Below are 23692 nucleotides of genomic sequence, written 5' to 3' on the forward strand. Positions count from 1 at the left end.
ATCTAAAAAAAATCTTGGTAGTAACTTCATTCAAAGTTATAGTGAAAGTCAATCCTAGCGTTTGTGAAACTCTAGGATCGACTATTGAAACAAATAAAGGGGGCTTTAATTCATGAAATATAAGATACTTCATGTAGAAAGCTCCTTTATTTGTTTCAATCTATCGCCGTTCTTAGCTGCTCAGGCAGCCCACAGCAGATCGCTGTTTGGCTTGAGAGGTGACGTTTTCACCTCTTAGCCAATAGCTGTGCGGTAAATCCGGCTTGCTGCCCTTGGGAGCCGGATTTACCGCACGGCTATTGGCTAAGAGGTGAAAACGTAACCTCTTAGCAAAATTTTTTTTTTGCCGTGGGCTGCTGTAGCAGCTAAGAACGGCGATCGATTGAAACAAATAAAGGAGCTTTCTACATGAAGTATCTTATATTTCATGAATTAAAGCCCCCTTTATCTATTTCAATAGTCAATCCTAGCGATTCAAAAACACTAGGATTGACTTTTACTTTAAGGATAATTAAATTTGACATTTTAACAGCGCATACAATGTTACAGTATTGCAAGTGAAACATTATTGCAATATGCATTCATTACTTATTTTGAAGCCTTTTGTTGTAATATACATTTAAAATTGTGTTTGTTTCACTTTCTCCCAGGGAGGCTTTGGTTAATACTTTAAGGCAATTTATGTGAGCTTTTGTTTACTTTCCCCCCTCCCTAAGCTTCTATGGTGTTACATGCTTTTAAAAGGTGGATTATCAGTTTTGCATCAACAATCATGATAGGCAAATCATTCTTTGCAATAGTAACCAAGTTAAATCAGTGATAAACCACCTTAGGGAATACAAGAGGGCAGGCTACCCCGTCTGCACATATGCAAACAGAGTTTGTGCTATATCTAAATATTAGTTTGTGATTGGTTAGCAGGGGGTCTTTTGTTTTGGGGGACAGGGAAATCAGTGAAAAGAATAAACATAAAACAATAGATTTATTTGACAAAATAAAACTGCAGTTTTCATTGCAGAATTATTATTATATATGAAGGTTTATAATCATGTAGTTCATAGTTTGTTTTTAGTGTCCCTTTAGTCAGGACTATAGTACATAATGTACAATACATAGTAAGTTCATAGCTGCCTAATAAACCTGGAGAAAAACATGGTTATAAATCAAATTAATCGGTTTTGCAACAGATGAGTTTCTCTCAGAAGAGAAGGTTCTAAAGCTATGGTATGTGTCTCTGTTCATTGCCAGATAGATGATAGAACTGATACTGAAACAATTAAAGGAAATAACTTTTCCTTTTTTCTCATACTGTTAGGGTCTAGTGTTTAGCAAACAGAGCCTTAAGAAGTAACAATTAGAAGCAAGCAAAGCTAAATATTCATTTATCAAAAACAAATAAATAAAACCCTGACTTATTTTTAAACTGGTAAATAATGTTAGATCTATATTTCTGTTTTTAGAAATATGTGAGTCCAAGGCAAAAATAGATGTTCTCATTCAAGCAAGAAGCAATTCTGCAAATTATAAAATACCTACAGTAATTTGTCTCAAGCAATTACGCTTTAAAACACCAGTATATTTTAATTAAACATTCACAGGTTTTAAATGTGTTATTTTTATACTGTAAATTTGCTGTATTTATGAAATCAGCAAGTTTATAGATATGGAATAATATACATAGTGAAGTGCATACTAAATGAACATTTCAGGTTTTAAAATTATTCAAAATTACAAGTATGAAAATTAGGGTGTCCAGCCTTCCAAATGAAAGTTTTTACTTCTAGTGAGTAGTGAGTGTACAGCCTGTATAACAGTGTAAATTTGCTACCCCCTCAAAATAACTCAACACACAGCCATTAATGTCTAAACCATTGGCAACAAAAGTGAGTACACCCCTAAGTGGGAATGTCCAAATTGGGCCCAAAGTGTCAATATTTTGTGTGGCCACCATTATTTTCCAGCACTGCCTTAACCCTCTTGGGCATGGAGTTCACCAGAGCTTCACAAGTTGCCACTGGAATCCTCTTCCACTCCTCCATGACGACATCACAGAGCTGGTGGATGTTAGAGTCCTTGCGCTCCCCCACATTCCGTTTGAGGATGCCCCACAGATGCTCAATAGGGTTTAGGTCTGGAGACATACTTGGCCAGTCCATCACCTTTACCCTCAGCTTCTTTAGCAAGGCAGTGGTCGTCTTGGAGGTGTGTTTGGGGTTGTTAATTTTGGAATACTGCCCTGCAGCCCAGTCTCCGAAGGGAGGGAATCATGCTCTGCTTCAGTATGTCACAGTACATGTTGGCATTCATGGTTCCCTCAATGAACTGTAGCTCCCCAGTGCCGGCAGCACTCATGTAGGCCCAGACCATGACACTCCCACCACCATGCTTGACTGTAGGCAAGACACACTTGTCTTTGTACTCCTCTCCTGGTTGCTGCGACACACGCTTGACACCATCTGAACCAAATAAGTTTATCTTGGTCTCATCGGACCACAGGACATGGTTCCAGTAATCCATGTTCTTAATCTGCTTGTCTTAAGCAAACTGTTTGCAGGCTTTCTTGTGCACCATCTTTAGAAGAGGCTTCCTTCTGGGACGACAGCCATGCAGACCAATTTGATGTAGTGTGCGGTGTATGGTCTGAGCACTGACAGGCTGACCCCCCCCACCCCTTCAACCTCTGCAGCAATGCTGGCAGCACTCATTCATCTATTTCCCAAAGTCAACCTCTGTATATGAAGCTGAGCACATGCACTTAACTTCTTTGGTCGACCATGACGAGAGCTGTTCTGAGTGGAACCTATCCTGTGAAACTGCTGAATGGTCTTGCCCCCACCATGCTACAGCTCAGTTTCAGGGTCTTGGCAATCTTCTTATAGACTAGGCCATCTTTATGTAGAACAACAATTCTTTTTTTCAGATCCTCAGAGAGTTCTTTGCCATAAGGTGCCATGTTGAACTTCCAGTGACTAGTATGAGAGTGTGTGAGAGCGATTACACCAAATTTAACACACCTGCTCCCCATTCACACCTGAGACCTTATAACACTAACGAGTCACATGACACCGGGTAGGGAAAATTGCTAATTGGGCCCAATTTGCACATTTCCACTTAGGGGTGTACTCACTTTTGTTGCCAAAGGTTTAGACATTAATGGCTGTGTGTTGAGTTATTTTGAGGGGACAGTACATTTACACTGTTAACATTGTAGCAAAGTGTAATTTCTTCAGTATTGTGACATGAAAAGATATAATAAAACATTTACAAAAATGTGAGGGGTGTACTCACTTTTGTGGGATACTGTGTATATATATATATATATATATATATATATATATATATATATACACACACACACATACATACGGTGTGGAATATATATATATATATATATATATATATATATATACATACATACACATACATACATATATATACACACAAACATTTATGGAAATAAAAACCTTAAGGAGGGTTCTATTAGGCTGGACCACCCTGATGGAACTAACTTTATCTGCTAAGGAAACCCTTTTAATAATAGATTTGATTAGATTGGACATTTTTAGGTACTGGTGGTTTAAAGTGGTACCTGTGACTGTGTAAGTGCAGTTAAAGGGAATGGAAGTCATAATAAAATGATTCAGACAGAGCATGCCATTTAAACAAAATTGACCAACTTACTTAAATTATCAAAATCTACCTTTCTCTTGATTATAGAAGAAATTGGAGCAGTTGTAAAAACTGTGCACTCAGAGGCATAACTAGAAACCACAGGGGCCAGGTGCAAGAATCAAACAGGCCCCACACTCACATGATATCAGTGCAGGCAGTGCGACCTTTGCACCCCCTGTGTGCACTTTATCTGAATCATACAAGTGTAATTTTGACTCCCATGTCCAGCTAATAAAAGCTGTATAAAATGCGCTTAAGCACCCTCCACCAGAAAAAAAGAAAAGAAAATCGGAAACAGTTTAATTTGGAAATGTAGTTTCTTAATTACTGGACTAAAAGTTGAGTAAAATCAACGAGAATTGTGTAAATATTAATTGTTTGGACAACTGTAAAATGTAGCACTTCTGACACATTTACATTCATATATTTTCTGGTCCATAAAGATTATATGCCACTGCTTTCATGAGCCAGCCATAACAAAGCCTCTGTGATCTTACAATACATCTGAAACAAACTCAAATGGAAGAAATAAATTTGAAAATCCTATTGTCAAAAGTCTGATTTAAATCTGTCCAAGGCTTCATCAGTACTAGACTAAGACTTCTGATTCAATACACACTATCAAAGATGGTCAGATTCTACAGGACCATTTCTGCAACCTTTCGAGATGTCAATCTAATCCATTCCACAGATTAGGTCAACTCTTGTTAGTAATTCAAAACACAAGGGCAGCACAATTGTGCATTAAATCAAAGAGGTCAATGAAACACCAATGTAAAACACCTAATCTCAAGGTCCTAAAGAACACAAGCTGGAAAAGTAGAATACTGCTAGCTAATTTATGCTTGTGCACCTCGTACAATGGTCTGTGCAAAAAATACATTAAATAACCTCATCATAAAGTTAAAACAAGGGTAGTTTCTTAAAAACTGTAACTATCTTCTTCTGGAAAACTAAACCTATCTACCCATAATACGTGGGATGCCAGAAATAGGTGGATCTTATCTCTGGAGGGGTAAAGCAGTAAAGTATAAAACACTAAGTGAAAATAATTCTTTCACACCAACACAATATTAAACATTTGGTTTAATATCGACTCACTAGGTATTTTAAAATCATAGATATTATGTTCCATAATGACTGAGGCCTTCTGTGAGTGTTGATTTACAATTCTTATGTCTATGCGTGTTGATAGTCGCCTTAGTATTACAATTTTGTTAAAACCCTATAGATTTGGATTTAACTGGATACCTATTATATCAGTAAAGATGCATAAATGTCTCTTTTTTATACTAATTTGGAGTAAAACTACAGCTAGAGAGCGAGTTACAACAACAAAAGCAAACATCACATTATAAATAAAGCTTCAGCTACTCCATACACTGAGCACTAAGCACAGCAAATCCAAAGACTTCTTACCAAAAGAAAACAGGATAAGCTGGTGCGAATAAACCTGAATGCTGTTTCCTATCTTGTCTGTGTGTCGTCGTCTTCTAACTGGACACAGTCTATTAGGTAGCCCTGCCTGTTATATGTAGCTTGACAGACCCCCTTGGTCAGTTCATCATGGCTTCTTTTCTTTTTGTTCTGTGTCATTATTGGCCATTTTCTGATTTATCCCTGCTGTCCCTGGTTTTCTTGTGTGTTTTGCAGGTACTGAAATGACTCAGTCCCTCCTGCTTTTGTTCTGCTTCCTCATTTCTAAAACACACTGTGTAATACAAAACTCTCATAGACACAAGTAATTAAAGAGGTCACTGTGATACAATAGTTCTGATAAAGTTTCAATATAGTTTATTATCCACCCCTTAAACAGACTGTATGTTAACAAATAATACATAATATGCATAAACATGTATATATAATGTTAAATTAGACAACATCACTTTAAAGGGGCACTAAACTAAAAAATAAACTTTCATAATTCAGATAGAGCATGTAATTTTAAACAACTTTCTAATTTACTCCTAATATAATTTTTTCTTTGTTCTATTGGTGTCTTTATTTGAAAAAAACATTAATGTATGCTTAGGAGCTGGCCAATTTTTGTTTCGGAACCCTGGGTAGAGCTTGCTGATTGGTGGCTACATTTAGCCACCAATCAAGCAAGAACTACCCAGGTGCTAATCTTACATTTCTGCTTTTTAAATAAAGTTACAGAGAGAGCAAAGAAAAATTAATAGGAGTAAATTAGAAAGTTGTTTAAAATTTGCATGCTCTATCTGAATCATGAAAGAAAACATTTGGGTTCCATATCGTTTTAATTACCATTATTAACTATATAAAAAAATAAAGCATAACATATTATACCACAGTGAGGTATGAATCGCTACTGCTTCTGCATTTTCTACCAGTTCTGAAATATCCTCTCATCTAGACTTCAGGTTTAGGTGATGTCTCTTCAAAAATCACACTTGAGATTCCTTTTTGTGTGAAGATATGACATCATTACTGAGGATGAGGTCTATGAGTACCTGTAAGCACAGTTTGCGTTGGTTTCTAACAGGGAAATATGCATATACACTGGCCAAAATGGAAGTTGAATTGTATCAAAATATAGGTGCATTCACACACTGAATCTAGCTATTAGGTTGTAAAAGCAAAAAGATGTATATTCAAGGTTCCAACACTGGCTTCTCAGAAGACTATAAAACTGAAGCATTGCTTAATTTATTGAGACTTTAAGCAGAAAGACAGGCATATCCCAAAAGGTCAGAGAAAGATAAGCACCTGTGAAATGTTGTGCTCCCGACACCAACAACCAGGGAATGTGCAGTAGTGAAAACACATCTAACCAAACCTTCTGTTACCTGACTCCAAAAAAAACTGTGAGCGTTGCCAGGCATTCCGGATCTTAAGTGTAATATTAAGTTGGACACTTTTTGTTGACTCTGAGATGTAGGGCAAAAAATGTATTTAAAAACAAAACATCTGCATTAATCATCACAAGAATTTTGTTTACAGAACACACATTGAGTACAAATTTTGAGGAGCTAAAATGTTATACTAGATAACTTCAGATTAAAGATTTATGAAAAATAAAAACACAAATAGTTTAATGTGCCTATTTTGTCCCACATGCTTTCCTAAAAACAGAGAAAGCCAAAACAGTCTTAAACAGGTTTAGAAAGGACACACACGGTATGTATTCTAATATATTACAAAATGAGAAACACAGAAGTAGTAAATAATTATTCTCAATGGAAGCGTTTAACAACCATATAAATCCACACTTCAGGAAGATGGATGGATTAAGAATGCAAATACAGAGTAGAACCATGCTTTAATCCGCCTCTCCTAAAAAGTACTATATGTGCAAAACAAACACAAAAAATACAAGAAAGGTTGAACTGGATAATTTCATATATACTTCTAGCACTTCTTATTCCCAAGTAATTAGTAAACGCAAAAAGGAAGGCTATTACACTGGATCATTCTATTATCCAATACTGCACCATTCCATTAAACTGCCCGCCAAACTCTACAAGCTACAGTACATAGTACTCACCCAACTGATTTCTTTGGGGTAATTTCTGGGCATCTTCTGGTACTCCACTGAACTGGGGCAATGCACCTTCCTTTTGTTCCAATGTCTGAAAATATATAAACAAGTAACATTTTAGAAATTTCAGAAAGCTGCCCTTAAACCAAACTAAATTATGAACTCATTATGACACAAAAAGATGGATTGTAAAAATAGAGTGATGACAAGATTGCTTCGAAATATCCTGTTGCTTTAAAGGATTATAAAAACATAATTTATGCTTACCTGATAAATTCCTTTCTTCTGTTGTGTGATCAGTCCACGGGTCATCATTACTTCTGGGATATTATCTGCTCCCCTACAGGAAGTGCAAGAGGATTCACCCAGCAGAGTTGCTATATATAGCTCCTCCCCTCTACGTCACCTCCAGTCATTCGACCAAAGACCAACGAGAAAGGAGAAGCCAAGGGTGTAGTGGTGACTGAATTATAATTTAAAAAATATGTACCTGCCTTAAAAAACAGGGCGGGCCGTGGACTGATCACACAACAGAAGAAAGGAATTTATCAGGTAAGCATAAATTATGTTTTCTTCTGTTATGTGTGATCAGTCCACGGGTCATCATTACTTCTGGGATACCAATACCAAAGCAAAAGTACACGGATGACGGGAGGGATAGGCAGGCTCATTATACAGAAGGAACCACTGCCTGAAGAACCTTTCTCCCAAAAATAGCCTCCGAAGAAGCAAAAGTGTCAAATTTGTAAAATTTGGAAAAAGTATGAAGCGAAGACCAAGTTGCAGCCTTGCAAATCTGTTCAACAGAGGCCTCATTCTTAAAGGCCCAAGTGGAAGCCACAGCTCTAGTGGAATGAGCTGTAATTCTTTCAGGAGGCTGCTGTCCAGCAGTCTCATAGGCTAAACGTATTATGCTACGAAGCCAAAAAGAGAGAGAGGTAGCAGAAGCTTTTTGACCTCTCCTCTGTCCAGAATAAACGACAAACAGGGAAGAAGTTTGGCGAAAATCTTTAGTTGCCTGCAAGTAGAACTTGAGGGCACGAACTACATCCAGATTGTGTAGAAGACGTTCCTTCTTTGAAGAAGGATTTGGACACAAGGATGGAACAACAATCTCTTGATTGATATTCCTGTTAGAGACAACCTTAGGTAAGAACCCAGGTTTAGTACGCAGAACTACCTTGTCTGAGTGAAAGATCAGATAAGGAGAATCACAATGTAGGGCTGATAACTCAGAGACTCTTCGAGCCGAGGAAATAGCCATTAAAAATAGAACTTTCCAAGATAACAATTTTATATCAATGGAATGAAGGGGTTCAAACGGAACACCCTGTAAAACGTTAAGAACTAAGTTTAAACTCCATGGCGGAGCAACAGTTTTAAACACAGGCTTGATCCTAGCTAAAGCCTGACAAAAGGCCTGGATGTCTGAATTTTCTGACAGACGCCTGTGTAACAAGATGGACAGAGCTGAGATCTGTCCCTTTAATGAGCTAGCCGATAAACCCTTTTCTAAACCTTCTTGTAGAAAAGACAATATCCTAGGAATCCTAACCTTACTCCAGGAGTAATCTTTGGATTCACACCAGTATAGGTATTTACGCCATATTTTATGGTAAATCTTTCTGGTAACAGGCTTCCTAGCCTGTATCAGGGTATCAATAACCGACTCAGAAAAACCACGTTTTGATAAAATCAAGCGTTCAATTTCCAAGCAGTCAGCTTCAGAGAAGTTAGACTTTGATGTTTGAATGGACCCTGAATCAGAAGGTCCTGTCTTAGAGGTAGAGACCAAGGCGGACAGGATGACATGTCCACTAGATCTGCATACCAAGTCCTGCGCGGCCATGCAGGCGCTATTAGAATCACTGATGCTCTCTCCTGTTTGATTTTGGCAATCAATCGAGGAAGCAGCGGGAAGGGTGGAAACACATAAGCCATCCTGAAGTTCCAAGGTGCTGTCAAAGCATCTATCAGAACCGCTCCCGGATCCCTGGATCTGGATCCGTAGCGAGGAAGTTTGGCGTTCTGGCGAGACGCCATGAGATCTATCTCTGGTTTGCCCCAACGTCGAAGTATTTGGGCAAAGACCTCCGGATGAAGTTCCCACTCCCCCGGATGAAGAGTCTGGCGACTCAAGAAATCCGCCTCCCAGTTCTCCACTCCCGGGATGTGGATTGCTGACAGGTGGCAAGAGTGAGACTCTGCCCAGCGAATTATCTTTGATACTTCCATCATTGCTAGGGAGCTTCTTGTCCCTCCCTGATGGTTGATGTAAGCTACAGTCGTGATGTTGTCCGACTGAAACCTGATGAACCCCCGAGTCTTTAACTGGGGCCAAGCTAGAAGGGCATTGAGAACTGCTCTCAATTCCAGAATGTTTATTGGCAGGAGACTTTCCTCCTGACTCCATTGTCCCTGAGCCTTCAGAGAATTCCAGACAGCGCCCCAACCTAGAAGGCTGGCGTCTGTTGTTACAATTGTCCAGTCCGGCCTGCTGAACGGCATCCCCCTGGACAGATGTGGCCGAGAAAGCCACCATAGAAGAGAGTTTCTGGTCTCTTGATCCAGATTCAGAGTGGGGGACAAATCTGAGTAATCCCCATTCCACTGACTCAGCATGCACAATTGCAGCGGTCTGAGATGTAGGCGTGCAAAGGGTACTATGTCCATTGCTGCTACCATTAAGCCGATCACCTCCATGCATTGAGCTACTGACGGGAGTTGAATGGAATGAAGGACACGGCATGTATTTAGAAGCTTTGTTAATCTGTCTTCTGTCAGATAAATCTTCATTTCTACAGAATCTATAAGAGTCCCCAAGAATGGAACTCTTGTGAGAGGCAAGAGAGAACTCTTCTTTTCGTTCACTTTCCAACCATGCGACCTTAGAAATGCCAGAACTAACTCTGTATGAGACTTGGCAGTTTGAAAGCTTGAAGCTTGTATCAAAATGTCGTCTAGGTACGGAGCTACCGAAATTCCTCGCGGTCTCAGAACCGCTAGAAGGGCACCCAGAACCTTTGTGAAGATTCTTGGAGCCGTAGCCAATCCGAATGGAAGGGCTACAAACTGGTAATGCCTGTCTAAGAAGGCAAACCTTAGATACCGGTAATGATCTTTGTGAATCGGTATGTGAAGGTAAGCATCCTTTAAATCCACTGTGGTCATGTACTGACCCTTTTGGATCATGGGTAAGATTGTCCGAATAGTTTCCATTTTGAACGATGGAACTCTTAGGAATTTGTTTAGGATCTTTAAATCCAAGATTGGCCTGAAAGTTCCCTCTTTTTTGGGAACCACAAACAGGTTTGAGTAAAACCCTTGTCCTTGTTCCGACCGCGGAACCGGATGGATCACTCCCATTAATAATAGATCTTGTACACAGCGTAGAAACGCGTCTTTCTTTATTTGGTTTGTTGACAACCTTGACAGATGAAATCTCCCTCTTGGGGGAGATAATTTGAAGTCTAGAAGGTATCCCTGAGATATGATCTCTAGCGCCCAGGGATCCTGGACATCTCTTGCCCAAGCCTGGGCGAAGAGAGAGAGTCTGCCCCCCACTAGATCCGGTTCCGGATCGGGGGCCCTCGGTTCATGCTGTCTTAGGGGCAGCAGCAGGTTTTCTGGCCTGCTTGCCCTTATTCCAGGACTGGTTAGGTTTCCAGCCTTGTCTGTAACGAGCAACAGCTCCTTCCTGTTTTGGTGCAGTGGAAGTTGATGCTGCACCTGCTTTGAAATTCCGAAAGGGACGAAAATTAGACTGTCTAGCCTTAGCTTTGGCTTTGTCTTGAGGTAGAGCGTGGCCCTTACCTCCTGTAATGTCAGCGATAATTTCTTTCAAACCGGGCCCAAATAAAGTTTGCCCCTTGAAAGGTATATTAAGTAATTTGGACTTAGAAGTTACATCAGCCGACCAGGATTTTAGCCACAGCGCCCTACGTGCCTGAATGGCGAATCCTGAATTCTTAGCCGTAAGTTTGGTTAAATGTACTACGGCCTCCGAAATGAATGAATTAGCTAGTTTAAGGACTCTAAGCCTGTCCGTAATGTCGTCCAGCGTAGCTGAACTAAGGTTCTCTTCCAGAGACTCAATCCAAAATGCTGCCGCAGCCGTAATCGGCGCGATGCATGCAAGGGGTTGCAATATAAAACCTTGTTGAACAAACATTTTCTTAAGGTAACCCTCTAATTTTTTATCCATAGGATCTGAAAAAGCACAGCTATCCTCCACCGGGATAGTGGTGCGCTTAGCTAAAGTAGAAACTGCTCCCTCCACCTTAGGGACCGTTTGCCATAAGTCCCGTGTGGTGGCGTCTATTGGAAACATCTTTCTAAATATTGGAGGGGGTGAGAACGGCACACCGGGTCTATCCCACTCCTTAGTAACAATTTCAGTTAATCTCTTAGGTATAGGAAAAACGTCAGTACTCGCCGGTACCGCAAAGTATTTATCCAACCTACACATTTTCTCTGGTATTGCAACAGTGTTACAATCGTTAAGAGCCGCTAAGACCTCCCCTAGTAATACACGGAGGTTTTCCAATTTAAATTTAAAATTTGAAATATCTGAATCCAATCTGCTTGGATCAGAACCGTCACCTACAGAATGAAGCTCTCCGTCCTCATGCTCTGCAAGCTGTGACGCAGTATCAGACATGGCCCTAGAATTATCAGCGCACTCTGTTCTCACCCCAGAGTGATCACGCTTGCCTCTTAGTTCTGGTAACTTAGCCAAAACTTCAGTCATAACAGTAGCCATATCTTGTAATGTTATCTGTAATGGCTGCCCAGATGTACTAGGCGCCATAATATCACGCACCTCCCGGGCGGGAGACGCAGGTACTGACACGTGAGGCGAGTTAGACGGCATAACTCTCCCCTCGCTGTTTGGTGAAATTTGTTCAATTTGTACAGATTGGCTTTTATTTAAAGTAGCATCAATACAGTTAGTACATAAATTTCTATTGGGCTCCACCTTGGCATTGGAACAAATGACACAGGTATCTTCCTCTGAATCAGACATGTTTAACACACTAGCAATAAACATGCAACTTGGTTACAATCTTATTTAACAAAAACGTACTGTGCCTCAAAGAAGCACTAAACGATTAAATGACAGTTGAAATAATGAACTGAAAAACAGTTATAGCATCACTCTTTAAAAACAACACAACTTGTTAGCAAAGGTTTGTTCCCATTAGTAAAGTAACACTAATTAAATTTTAAACATAAAAATCACAGAGCAATTTTAAAACACAGTCACTACATAAGTCTCACAGCTCTGCTGAGAGAATCTACCTCCCTTCAAAGAAGTTTGAAGACCCCTGAGTTCTGTTAGAGATGAACCGGATCATGCAGAAAATACAAGAGTAACTGACTGGAAATTTTTGATGCGTAGCAAAGAGCGCCAAAAACGACCCCTCCCCCTCACACACAGCAGTGAGAGAGAAACGAAACTGTCATAATCAAAACAAGCAAACTGCCAAGTGGAAAAATAATGCCCAAATATTTATTCACTCAGTACCTCAGAAATGCAAACGATTCTACATTCCAGCAAAAACGTTTAACATGAATTAAATACCTATTAAAAGGTTTAATGTACTTTTACAGAGTAATTCCGGTGAAATACCATCCCCAGAATACTGAAGTGTAGAGTATACATACATGTCATTATAACGGTATGGCAGGATTTTCTCATCAATTCCATTCAGAAAATAAAAACTGCTACATACCTCAATGCAGATTCAACTGCCCGCTGTCCCCTGATCTGAAGCTTTTACCTCCCTCAGATGGCCGAGAAACAGCAATATGATCTTAACTACTCCGGTTAAAATCATAAGAAAAACTCTGGTAGATTCTTCTTCAAACTCTGCCAGAGAAGTAATAACACGCTCCGGTGCTATTGTAAAATAACAAACTTTTGATTGAAGTTATAAAACTAAGTATAATCACCATAGTCCTCTCACACCTCCTATCTAGTCTTTGGGTGCAAGAGAATGACTGGAGGTGACGTAGAGGGGAGGAGCTATATATAGCAACTCTGCTGGGTGAATCCTCTTGCACTTCCTGTAGGGGAGCAGATAATATCCCAGAAGTAATGATGACCCGTGGACTGATCACACATAACAGAAGAAACAGCTCAAAATGTGTTCATAAAAAAACATATGAATTGATGTAGCACAATAAGATAAATAAAATGAACTTACTTTTCTTTACAAACAAAGCTTGTTTTCCTTATATATTTAATTTTGCTGAATGACGTCACTTACGACAGCGTTACAACTTTTATATAAGCGGCCAATCATCTAGATTTATAACGAACATGCTAATCAGCCGTTACCTCTCTCCAACGCAGGCACAGTACAGTAGGAAACCAATGCATGCGCACAGGATTCAATGATATTTCCATTCCAGGATTACTGGATTTCTGCATGCGTATTTAAAACTAACCGACCGCTGCTATCAGTGCTGTTGCAGGCAGCATTTAAGCTGTATAGTGCTGCGCTGTGTAACCCCAAATTTATGTGACTTCAGAACACCTGTGCACTATTTCTAACAAATCAGTAATACATACAATGCCACTCGTACCAGTGTAATAATCCATTCATATAATATCCTATAGGTGACAGCTAGACTGCTACTAGCCCAAAGTATTCTGGAAAATGTAATTCAAATTGTCCAGCTTCACAGGAGAACAAGTCCCATAACCCTGTACAATGGTGCATATTGGCACTGAGAGTGATGCCACCAGCCGAACACACACATGCGCATCTGCTACTACTCGGCACCCGGCAGCTACCCAGACACCCGTATATGGACTTGCATGGGTGGGTTTGGAAAACCTTTATATTTTAAACACAAATTTTAAGAAAACAACAGAGCTTTAGTACAGACATGTATCTGAGCAAATGTATGCCTTGCAGCAAACTTTAATTTAAAGGCAAGGTTTTTTGTGAGTTTCATATACCTTTAATGCATCAGCTCTGAAACTGCTTTGTAGCACTAGATAACTGAGGCCCTGATATTCAAATATTCTCCAGCCTAGAGAGAAATTGTAAATTTCCAGGTTCCTCCTCTTTTCTTAGAAAATGCAGTGAGTTCTGCCCCTGTAAATTCAGCACTATAATCTCTCTCCAAACTAGCGAATGTTTGATTATCTGGCTGACAGTGTTTCAGTTTTAATTGTAATCAAATTTGTAAAAGATAAATATACAAAGTATGAGCCTAATTTGTTAAAGTTACACAGAAACTGTGTTGGCATAATCAGAACTTGTAAAATCACAATCCTACATACATTGCTTTATACAAAATAAACTACAAAAAAGAATGTGCAAAGTTTAAATGTAATACAATTTAATCTGAAATGTAAAGTGATATAAAATAGAAAGCACAAAGTGTAAATGCAGCAGAGCTGTCATGTCATGCATTGCTACATTGCTCTGGGCATGTCTCTCCTTCACATACAGAAATGCAGGGCATGACCCCTGGAGAAGTAAAGCAAAATCTGCCTTTTGAAAATTTCACCAGGGATCTCGCAGTGCTGGAGGATCATTTTAGAATATCTCACCTAAGCAGAGAGGTTTTGAATATCAGGGCCTCAGTGAGAAGAAAGAGTGTTCATTACCACGTGCCAAGAGGAAAGAGTATGCTTAGGAGAGCTAACTCCAAAATTAGTTCCATTGCAGTGCTGTAAAAATTTGTCACGTTTGCCATAATGAAGTCGCACAAGATTAAAGTGTTGCGTCTCCCAAGTTAAAGACTATCCTTCACAAGATTTAAATCTGGCTCCGAAAACAGCCGCAAGCAGTCGCCTTCTTCCACATTCATCAGTTAACGAAGCTGCCGAATACACAGGTCTAATTATAAGATTAAGTTGAAAGGGACAGTAAACACATTTTTCTTGTCTGTATGAAAGACCCCTATGATGGCAATTTTACTTACCTGCTTGGTGCCTGTTTACATAGTCCACCATCCCCTATCTGCAAGAATTTTTCCCCTGCAAAACAAAAAGACAAACAAAAGAGCAACAGATTCAGGGTAGTATTCAAATGTAATAAAACTGCACTAATAGGCAGATACCTTCATAAAAACTGTGTAAAAACAGCTTATCACAAAGTTGTTTGCAAGATAAGCACCCACAGGTCTGTAAACTCATGCTACCTACTTGTTAATGTCCTTTTAGATCCTCACAGGCCACCATACCCATCTGAAGAGGTGGACTAACGGACTGGTCAATAGCTGACCGAAAGACATTAACAGGTAGAAGGCATGGGTTTACGGACCTGTACAGTACTTTTCTTACATTGCGATAAGCTGTTTTTAAACATTTTTATGTTTGTGTCTTGTCTGTTAGTGCAATTTGTATTAAATTTGAATAATGCCTTGAACAATTTGCACTTATGATTGTCTTTCTTTTGCAGTGATACACGGATCGGTTTTGGGAAGCCATCTGGAAAAAACTGTTCCGGTTTCAAGGGCTTTTATCCTTCTGGGAGATGCACAAGCCATACTAACTTTTTACTTTGAAATAATAGACACTATTAAGAGGTTAGTGTCTTGTATATTTTATGTATATTACATTTATTCCTTTTTTTATCAAAGCACCGGAATTTAAAATGAATGCGGCTGTATTACTTTTGTTGATGTTTTTTTGTTTTGTTTTAGAATGCGGGTGTCAAAGGTAATGTGTGTGTCAGGATCACCAGAACGGTGGCAGCACACAGTTAAAGAACACCACTTTTTTTTAAAAATGACCTTAAAGTGACATTAAAAAAATGCTAGCTAGAATGATGCATTTAAAATAAAAAAAAGAAGATTAGTCTGAGAACAACATGTAGATGTATCTGCACTTCTATTTCTAACGGGAACGGAAAAGATCACATTTTCAGAATAGAATTACAGGAAAAGGGGAAAAAAATATACAATTTATTTTATTTTACCATCTCAAAGTGTTTTAAGTCCCTTAAAGGTTATCAGACCATAATATTAGCAGACACAATAAAAGTTAAAAACAAACAAAACAAAAAAAAAACAGTTTTGACAACCTGTAGCTGGCTCTCTGAGCAAGACTGTGGTTTTATTAGGATTCGTTATTGATTAAAATCTCACAGTATGATTTGTATTACGTAGCACCTAACTTTGGTTTACATTCTGTTGTATTAAACCACATCTTCTTACCCAATGCATGATCAGGGCTTGGGCATCCACTTTTTGCCTTTCTTCAAATTCCTTTCCATTTACAGCAGGGTCTTTCGTAGGGGCAGAAGGTGTAAACTCTAAACTCGTTACAGTAGCACCACCCTTGGTTGCATCATGCGGCTGCTTATTAACTAAAGTCATAATAAAAAAACAATATCAGCAAGAGAGTAAAACACACTTATAAAACAACATGTTATGCAAAATAATCAGTATATCATACTGCTGCAGCATGTAAGGCGTACAGTAACTGATAAAAAACAAAATTTATGCTTACCTGATAAATTTATTTCTCTTGTGGTGTATCCAGTCCACGGATTCATCCATTACTTGTGGGATATTCTCCTTCCCAACAGGAAGCTGCAAGAGGATCACCCACAGCAGAGCTGTCTATATAGCTCCTCCCCTAACTGCCACCTCCCAGTCATTCGACCGAAGACAAGCAAGAGAAAGGAGAAACTATAGGGTGCAGTGGTGACTGTAGTTTAAAAATTAAAAAACACCTGCCTTAAAATGACAGGGCGGGCCGTGGACTGGATACACCACAAGATAAATAAATTTATCAGGTAAGCATAAATTTTGTTTTATCTTGTAAGGTGTATCCACGGATTCATCCATTACTTGTGGGATACCAATACCAAAGCTATAGGACACGGATGAAGGGAGGGACAAGGCAGGCGCTTGAAGGGAGGGACAAGGCAGGCGCTTAAACGGAAGGCACCACTGCCTGTAAGACCTTTCTCCCAAAAATAGCCTCAGAAGAGGCAAAAGTATCAAATTTGTAGAATTTAGAAAAAGTATGAAGCGAAGACCAAGTCGCCGCCTTACAAACCTGTTCAACAGAAGCCTCATTTTTAAAGGCCCATGTGGAAGCCACCGCTCTAGTGGAATGAGCTGTAATTCTTACAGGAGGCTGCTGGCCAGCAGTCTCATAAACTAAGCGGATTATACTTCTTAACCAAAAAGAAAGAGAAGTTGCTGAAGCCATTTGGCCTTTCCTCTGTCCAGAGTAGACAACAAACAATGCAGATGTTTGACGAAAATCTTTAGTAGCTTGTAAATAAAACTTTAAAGCACGAACCACGTCAAGATTATGTAATAGACGTTCCATCTTTGAAGAAGGATTAGGACACAGTGACGGAACAACAATCTCTTGATTGATATTCTTATTGGATACCACCTTAGGAAGAAACCCAGGTTTGGTACGCAAAACTACCTTATCTGCATTGAAGATCAGATAAGGGGAATCACACTGCAAGGCAGATAACTCTGAAACTCTTCGAGCTGAAGAGATAGCTACCAAGAACAGAACTTTCCAAGATAAAAGCTTGATATCTATGGAATGCAGAGGTTCAAACGGAACCCCTTGAAGAACTTTAAGAACTAAATTTAAACTCCATGGCGGAACAACAGGTTTAAACACAGGCTTGATTCTAACTAAAGTCTGACAAAACGCCTGAACGTCTGGAACATCCGCCAGAAGCTTGTGCAAAAGAATAAACAGAGCAGAAATCTGTCCCTTTAAGGAACTAGCTGACAATCCCTTCTCCAATCCTTCTTGGAGAAAAGACAATATCCTGGGAATCCTGACTTTACTCCATGAGTAACCCTTGGATTCACACCAATGAAGATATTTACACCATATCTTATGATAGATTTTCCTGGTGACAGGCTTTCGAACCTGAATTAAGGTATCAATGACCGACTCGGAAAAACCACGTTTTGACAAAATCAAGCGTTCAATCTCCAAGCAGTCAGACGCAGAGAAATTAGATTTGGATGTTTGAAGGGACCTTGTAGTAGAAGGTCCTGCCTCAGCGGCAGAGTCCAAGGTGGAAAGAATGACATGTCCACCAGATCTGCGTACCAAGTCCTGCGTGGCCATGCAGGAGCTATCAAAATCACCGAAGCTCTCTCCTGCTTGATCTTCGCAATCAGATGAGGGAGCAGAGGAAACGGTGGAAACACATAAGCCAGGTTGAAAGACCAAGGCGCTGCTAGAGCATCTATCAGCGCTGCCTTGGGATCCCTGGACCTGAACCCGTAACAAGGAAGCTTGGCGTTCTGATGAGACGCCATGAGATCCAGTTCTGGTTTGCCCCAAAGTTGAATCAACTGTGCAAACACCTCCGGATGGATTTCCTACTCCCCTGGATGAAAAGTCTGTCGACTTAGAAAATCCGCCTCCCAGTTCTCTACTCCTGGGATATGGATAGCTGATAGATGGCAAGAGTAAACCTCTGCCCATAGAATTATTTTTGAAACCTCCAACATTGCTAGGGAACTCCTTGTTACCCCTTGATGGTTGATGTAAGCTACAGTCGTGATGTTGTCCGACTGAAATCTGATGAACCTGACCGCAGCTAGCTGAGGCCAAGCCCAAAAAGCATTGAATATCGCTCTTAGTTCCAGAATGTTTATCAGAAGGAGTGTCTCCTCCTGAGTCCACAAGCCCTGAGCCTTCAGGGAGTTCCAGACTGCACCCCAGCCCAGAAGGCTGGCATCCGTCGTTACTATTGTCCAATCTGGCCTGCGGAAGGTCATACCCTTGGACAGATGGACCCGAGATAACCACCAGAGAAGAGAATCCCTGGTCTCTTGATCCAGATTTAGTAGAGGGGACAAATCTGTGTAATCCCCATTCCACTGACTGAGCATGCAGAGTTGCAGCGGTCTGAGATGTAGGCGGGCAAATGGCACTATGTCCATTGCCGCTACCATTAAGCCGATTACTTCCATACACTGAGCCACTGAAGGGCGAGAAGTAGAATAAAGAACACGGCAGGAATTTAGAAGTTTTGACAACCTGGCCTCTGTCAGGTAAATCTTCATTTCTAGATAATCTATCAGAGAATCTATCAGAGTTCCTAGGAAGGAAACTCTTGTGAGAGGGGATAGAGAACTTTTTTCTTTGTTCACTTTCCACCCATGCGACCTCAGAAATGCCAGAACAATGTCCGTGTGAGACCTGGCAACTTGAAAAGTCGATGCCTGTATCAGAATGTCGTCTGAGTAAGGGGCTACTGCTATAGCCCGCGGCCTTAGGACCGCTAGAAGGGACCCTAGAACCTTTGTAAAGATTCTTGGTGCTGTGGCCAACCCGAAGGGAAGTGCCTGTATTGACCCTCCTGGATCATAGGAAGGATGGTTCGAATAGTCTCGATCTTGAAGGATGGGACTCTGAGAAATTTGTTTAAGATCTTGAGATCTAAGATTGGTCTGAATGTTCCCTCTTTCTTGGGAACAACAAACAGATTTCAATAAAAACCCTGTCCCTGTTCCTCCTGCGGTACTGGGTGGATCACTCCCATAACTAGGAGGTCTTGAACACAATGTAAGAATGCTTCTCTCTTTATCTGGTTTGCAGATAAAAGTGAGAGATGAAATCTCCCTTTTGGGGGAGAGGGTTTGAATTCCAGAAGATAACCCTTGGAAACAATTTCCAATGCCCAGGGATCCTGGACATCTCTTGCCCAAGCCTGGGCGAAGAGAGAGAGTCTGCCCCCTACGGATCGGGGGCTGCTCCTTCATGCTGTCTTAGAGGCAGCAGCAGGCTTGCTTCTTGGCCTGTTTCCCCTTGTTCCAAGCCTGGTTAGGTCTCCAGACCGGCTTAGACTGGGCAAAAGTTCCCTCTTGTTTTGTGTTAGAGGAAGTTGAAGCTGCGCCACTCTTGAAGTTTCGAAAGGGCCGAAAACTAGACTGTTTGGTCCTTAATTTGTTGGACCTGTCTTGAGGAAGGGCGTGACCTTTTCCTCCAGTGATGTCAGAAATGATCTCCTTCAGTCCAGGCCCGAATAGGATCTGTCCTTTGAAGGGAATGTTGAGAAGTTTAGACTTTGAAGTCACGTCAGCTGACCAGGATTTAAGCCATAGCACCCTACGCGCCTGAATTTTTTGCCGTTAGCTTGGTTAAATGAACAACGGCGTCAGAAACAAATGAATTGGCTAGCTTAAGGGCCATAAGCTTGTCAATAATATCTTCCAACGGGGTTTCAACCTGTAGAGCCTCCTCTAGGGACTCAAACCAGAAAGCAGCTGCAGCAGTGACTGGGGCAATGCATGCAAGAGGCTGGAGAATAAAACCTTGTTGAATAAAAATTTTCTTAAGGTAACCCTCTAATTTTTTATCCATTGGATCTAGAAAAGCACAACTGTCCTCGACAGGGATAGTTGTACGCTTAGCTAGAGTAGAAACTGCTCCCTCCACCTTAGGTACCGTCTGCCATAAGTCCCGTGTAGCGGCGTCTATAGGAAACATCTTTATAAAAACAGGAGGGGGAGAGAATGGTACACCTGGTCTATCCCATTCCTTAGTAATAATTTCAGTAAACCTTTTAGGGATTGAAAAAACAGAATTTATGCTTACCTGATAAATTACTTTCTCCAACGGTGTGTCCGGTCCACGGCGTCATCCTTACTTGTGGGATATTCTCTTCCCCAACAGGAAATGGCAAAGAGCCCAGCAAAGCTGGTCACATGATCCCTCCTAGGCTCCGCCTACCCCAGTCATTCGACCGACGTAAAGGAGGAATATGCATAGGAGAAATCATATGATACCGTGGTGACTGTAGTTAGAGAAAATAATTCATCAGACCTGATTAAAAAAACCAGGGCGGGCCGTGGACCGGACACACCGTTGGAGAAAGTAATTTATCAGGTAAGCATAAATTCTGTTTTCTCCAACATAGGTGTGTCCGGTCCACGGCGTCATCCTTACTTGTGGGAACCAATACCAAAGCTTTAGGACACGGATGATGGGAGGGAGCAAATCAGGTCACCTAGATGGAAGGCACCACGGCTTGCAAAACCTTTCTCCCAAAAATAGCCTCAGAAGAAGCAAAAGTATCAAATTTGTAAAATTTGGTAAAAGTGTGCAGTGAAGACCAAGTCGCTGCCTTACATATCTGATCAACAGAAGCCTCGTTCTTGAAGGCCCATGTGGAAGCCACAGCCCTAGTGGAGTGAGCTGTGATTCTTTCAGGAGGCTGCCGTCCGGCAGTCTCATAAGCCAATCGGATGATGCTTTTAAGCCAAAAAGAGAGAGAGGTAGAAGTTGCTTTTTGACCTCTCCTTTTACCAGAATAAACAACAAACAAAGAAGATGTTTGTCTGAAATCCTTTGTAGCCTCTAAATAGAATTTTAGAGCACGAACTACATCCAAATTGTGTAACAAACGTTCCTTCTTTGAAACTGGATTCGGACACAAAGAAGGCACAACTATCTCCTGGTTAATGTTTTTGTTAGAAACAACTTTCGGAAGAAAACCAGGTTTAGTACGCAAAACCACCTTATCTGCATGGAACACCAGATAAGGAGGAGAACACTGCAGAGCAGATAACTCTGAAACTCTTCTAGCAGAAGAAATTGCAACCAAAAACAAAACTTTCCAAGATAGTAACTTAATATCTACGGAATGTAAGGGTTCAAACGGAACCCCTTGAAGAACTGAAAGAACTAAATTGAGACTCCAAGGAGGAGTCAAAGGTTTGTAAACAGGCTTGATTCTAACCAGAGCCTGAACAAAAGCTTGAACATCTGGCACAGCCGCCAGTTTTTTGTGAAGTAAAACAGATAAAGCAGAAATCTGTCCCTTCAAAGAACTTGCAGATAATCCTTTCTCCAAACCCTCTTGTAGAAAGGATAGAATCTTAGGAATTTTTATCTTGTTCCATGGGAATCCTTTAGATTCACACCAACAGATATATTTTTTCCATATTTTATGGTAAATTTTCCTAGTTACAGGCTTTCTAGCCTGGACAAGAGTATCAATGACAGAATCTGAAAACCCACGCTTTGATAAAATCAAGCGTTCAATCTCCAAGCAGTCAGTTGGAGTGAAGCCAGATTCGGATGTTCGAATGGACCTTGAACAAGAAGGTCCTGTCTCAAAGGTAGCTTCCATGGTGGAGCCGATGACATATTCACCAGGTCTGCATACCAAGTTCTGCGTGGCCACGCAGGAGCTATCAAGATCACCGAAGCCCTCTCCTGATTGATCCTGGCTACCAGCCTGGGAATGAGAGGAAACGGTGGGAATACATAAGCTAGGTTGAAGGTCCAAGGTGCTATCAGTGCATCTACTAGAGTCGCCTTGGGATCCCTGGATCTGGACCCGTAGCAAGGAACCTTGAAGTTCTGACGAGACGCCATCAGGTCCATGTCTGGAATGCCCCATAATTGAGTTATTTGGGCAAAGATTTCCGGATGGAGTTCCCACTCCCCCGGATGGAAAGTCTGATGACTCAGAAAATCCGCTTCCCAATTTTCCACTCCTGGGATGTGGATTGCAGACAAGTGGCAGGAGTGATTCTCCGCCCATTGAATTATTTTGGTCACCTCCTCCATCGCCAGGGAACTCCTTGTTCCCCCCTGATGGTTGATATATGCAACAGTCGTCATGTTGTCTGATTGAAACCTTATGAATTTGGCCTTTGCTAGTTGAGGCCAAGCTTTGAGAGCATTGAATATCGCTCGCAGTTCCAGAATGTTTATCGGGAGAAGAGATTCTTCCCGAGACCATAGACCCTGAGCTTTCAGGGGTTCCCAGACCGCGCCCCAGCCCACCAGACTGGCGTCGGTCGTGACAATGACCCACTCTGGTCTGCGGAAGCTCATTCCCTGTGACAGGTTGTCCAGGTTCAGCCACTAACGGAGTGAATCTCTGGTTCTTTGATCTACTTGGATCGTCGGAGACAAGTCTGTATAATCCCCATTCCACTGTCTGAGCATGCACAGTTGTAATGGTCTTAGATCAATTCGTGCAAAAGGAACTATGTCCATTGCCGCAACCATCAAACCTATTACTTCCATGCACTGCGCTATGGAAGGAAGAAGAACAGAATGAAGTACTTGACAAGAGCTTAGAAGTTTTGATTTTCTGGCCTCTGTCAGAAAAATCTTCATTTCTAAGGAGTCTATTATTGTTCCCAAGAAGGGAACTCTTGTTGACGGGGACAGAGAACTTTTTTCTATGTTCACTTTCCACCCGTGAGATCTGAGAAAGGCTAGGACAATGTCCATATGAGCCTTTGCTTTTGACAGAGACGACGCTTGAATCAGTATGTCGTCCAAGTAAGGTACTACTGCAATGCCCCTTGGTCTTAGCACCGCTAGAAGGGACCCTAGTACCTTTGTGAAAATCCTTGGAGCAGTGGCTAATCCGAATGGAAGTGCCACAAACTGGTAATGCTTGTCCAGAAAGGCGAACCTTAGGAACCGATGATGTTCCTTGTGGATAGGAATATGTAGATACGCATCCTTTAAATCCACCGTGGTCATGAATTGACCTTCCTGGATGGTAGGAAGAATTGTTCGAATGG

At 40.9% G+C, this 23692-nt stretch overlaps 1 protein-coding gene across 7 annotated transcripts in view; it reads right to left on the reverse strand.

The window, feature by feature from the left end:
- The window catches only part of LIMCH1 (LIM and calponin homology domains 1), a 655781-nt gene that overhangs the window by 84621 nt on the left and 547468 nt on the right, over positions 1-23692 (reverse strand). For all 7 annotated transcript variants that reach the window (XM_053704014.1, XM_053704012.1, XM_053704013.1 and 4 more), the window contains 2 exons: positions 16355-16506; positions 7181-7265 (listed from right to left, as the gene is read on the reverse strand). In XM_053704014.1, coding sequence (XP_053559989.1) covers positions 7181-7265; positions 16355-16506 — 237 coding nt within the window. The remainder of the gene's footprint in view (positions 1-7180; positions 7266-16354; positions 16507-23692) is intronic.

The sequence above is a fragment of the Bombina bombina genome, chromosome 2 (assembly GCF_027579735.1).
Source record: "Bombina bombina isolate aBomBom1 chromosome 2, aBomBom1.pri, whole genome shotgun sequence".
Taxonomy (NCBI): Eukaryota; Metazoa; Chordata; class Amphibia; order Anura; family Bombinatoridae; genus Bombina; species Bombina bombina.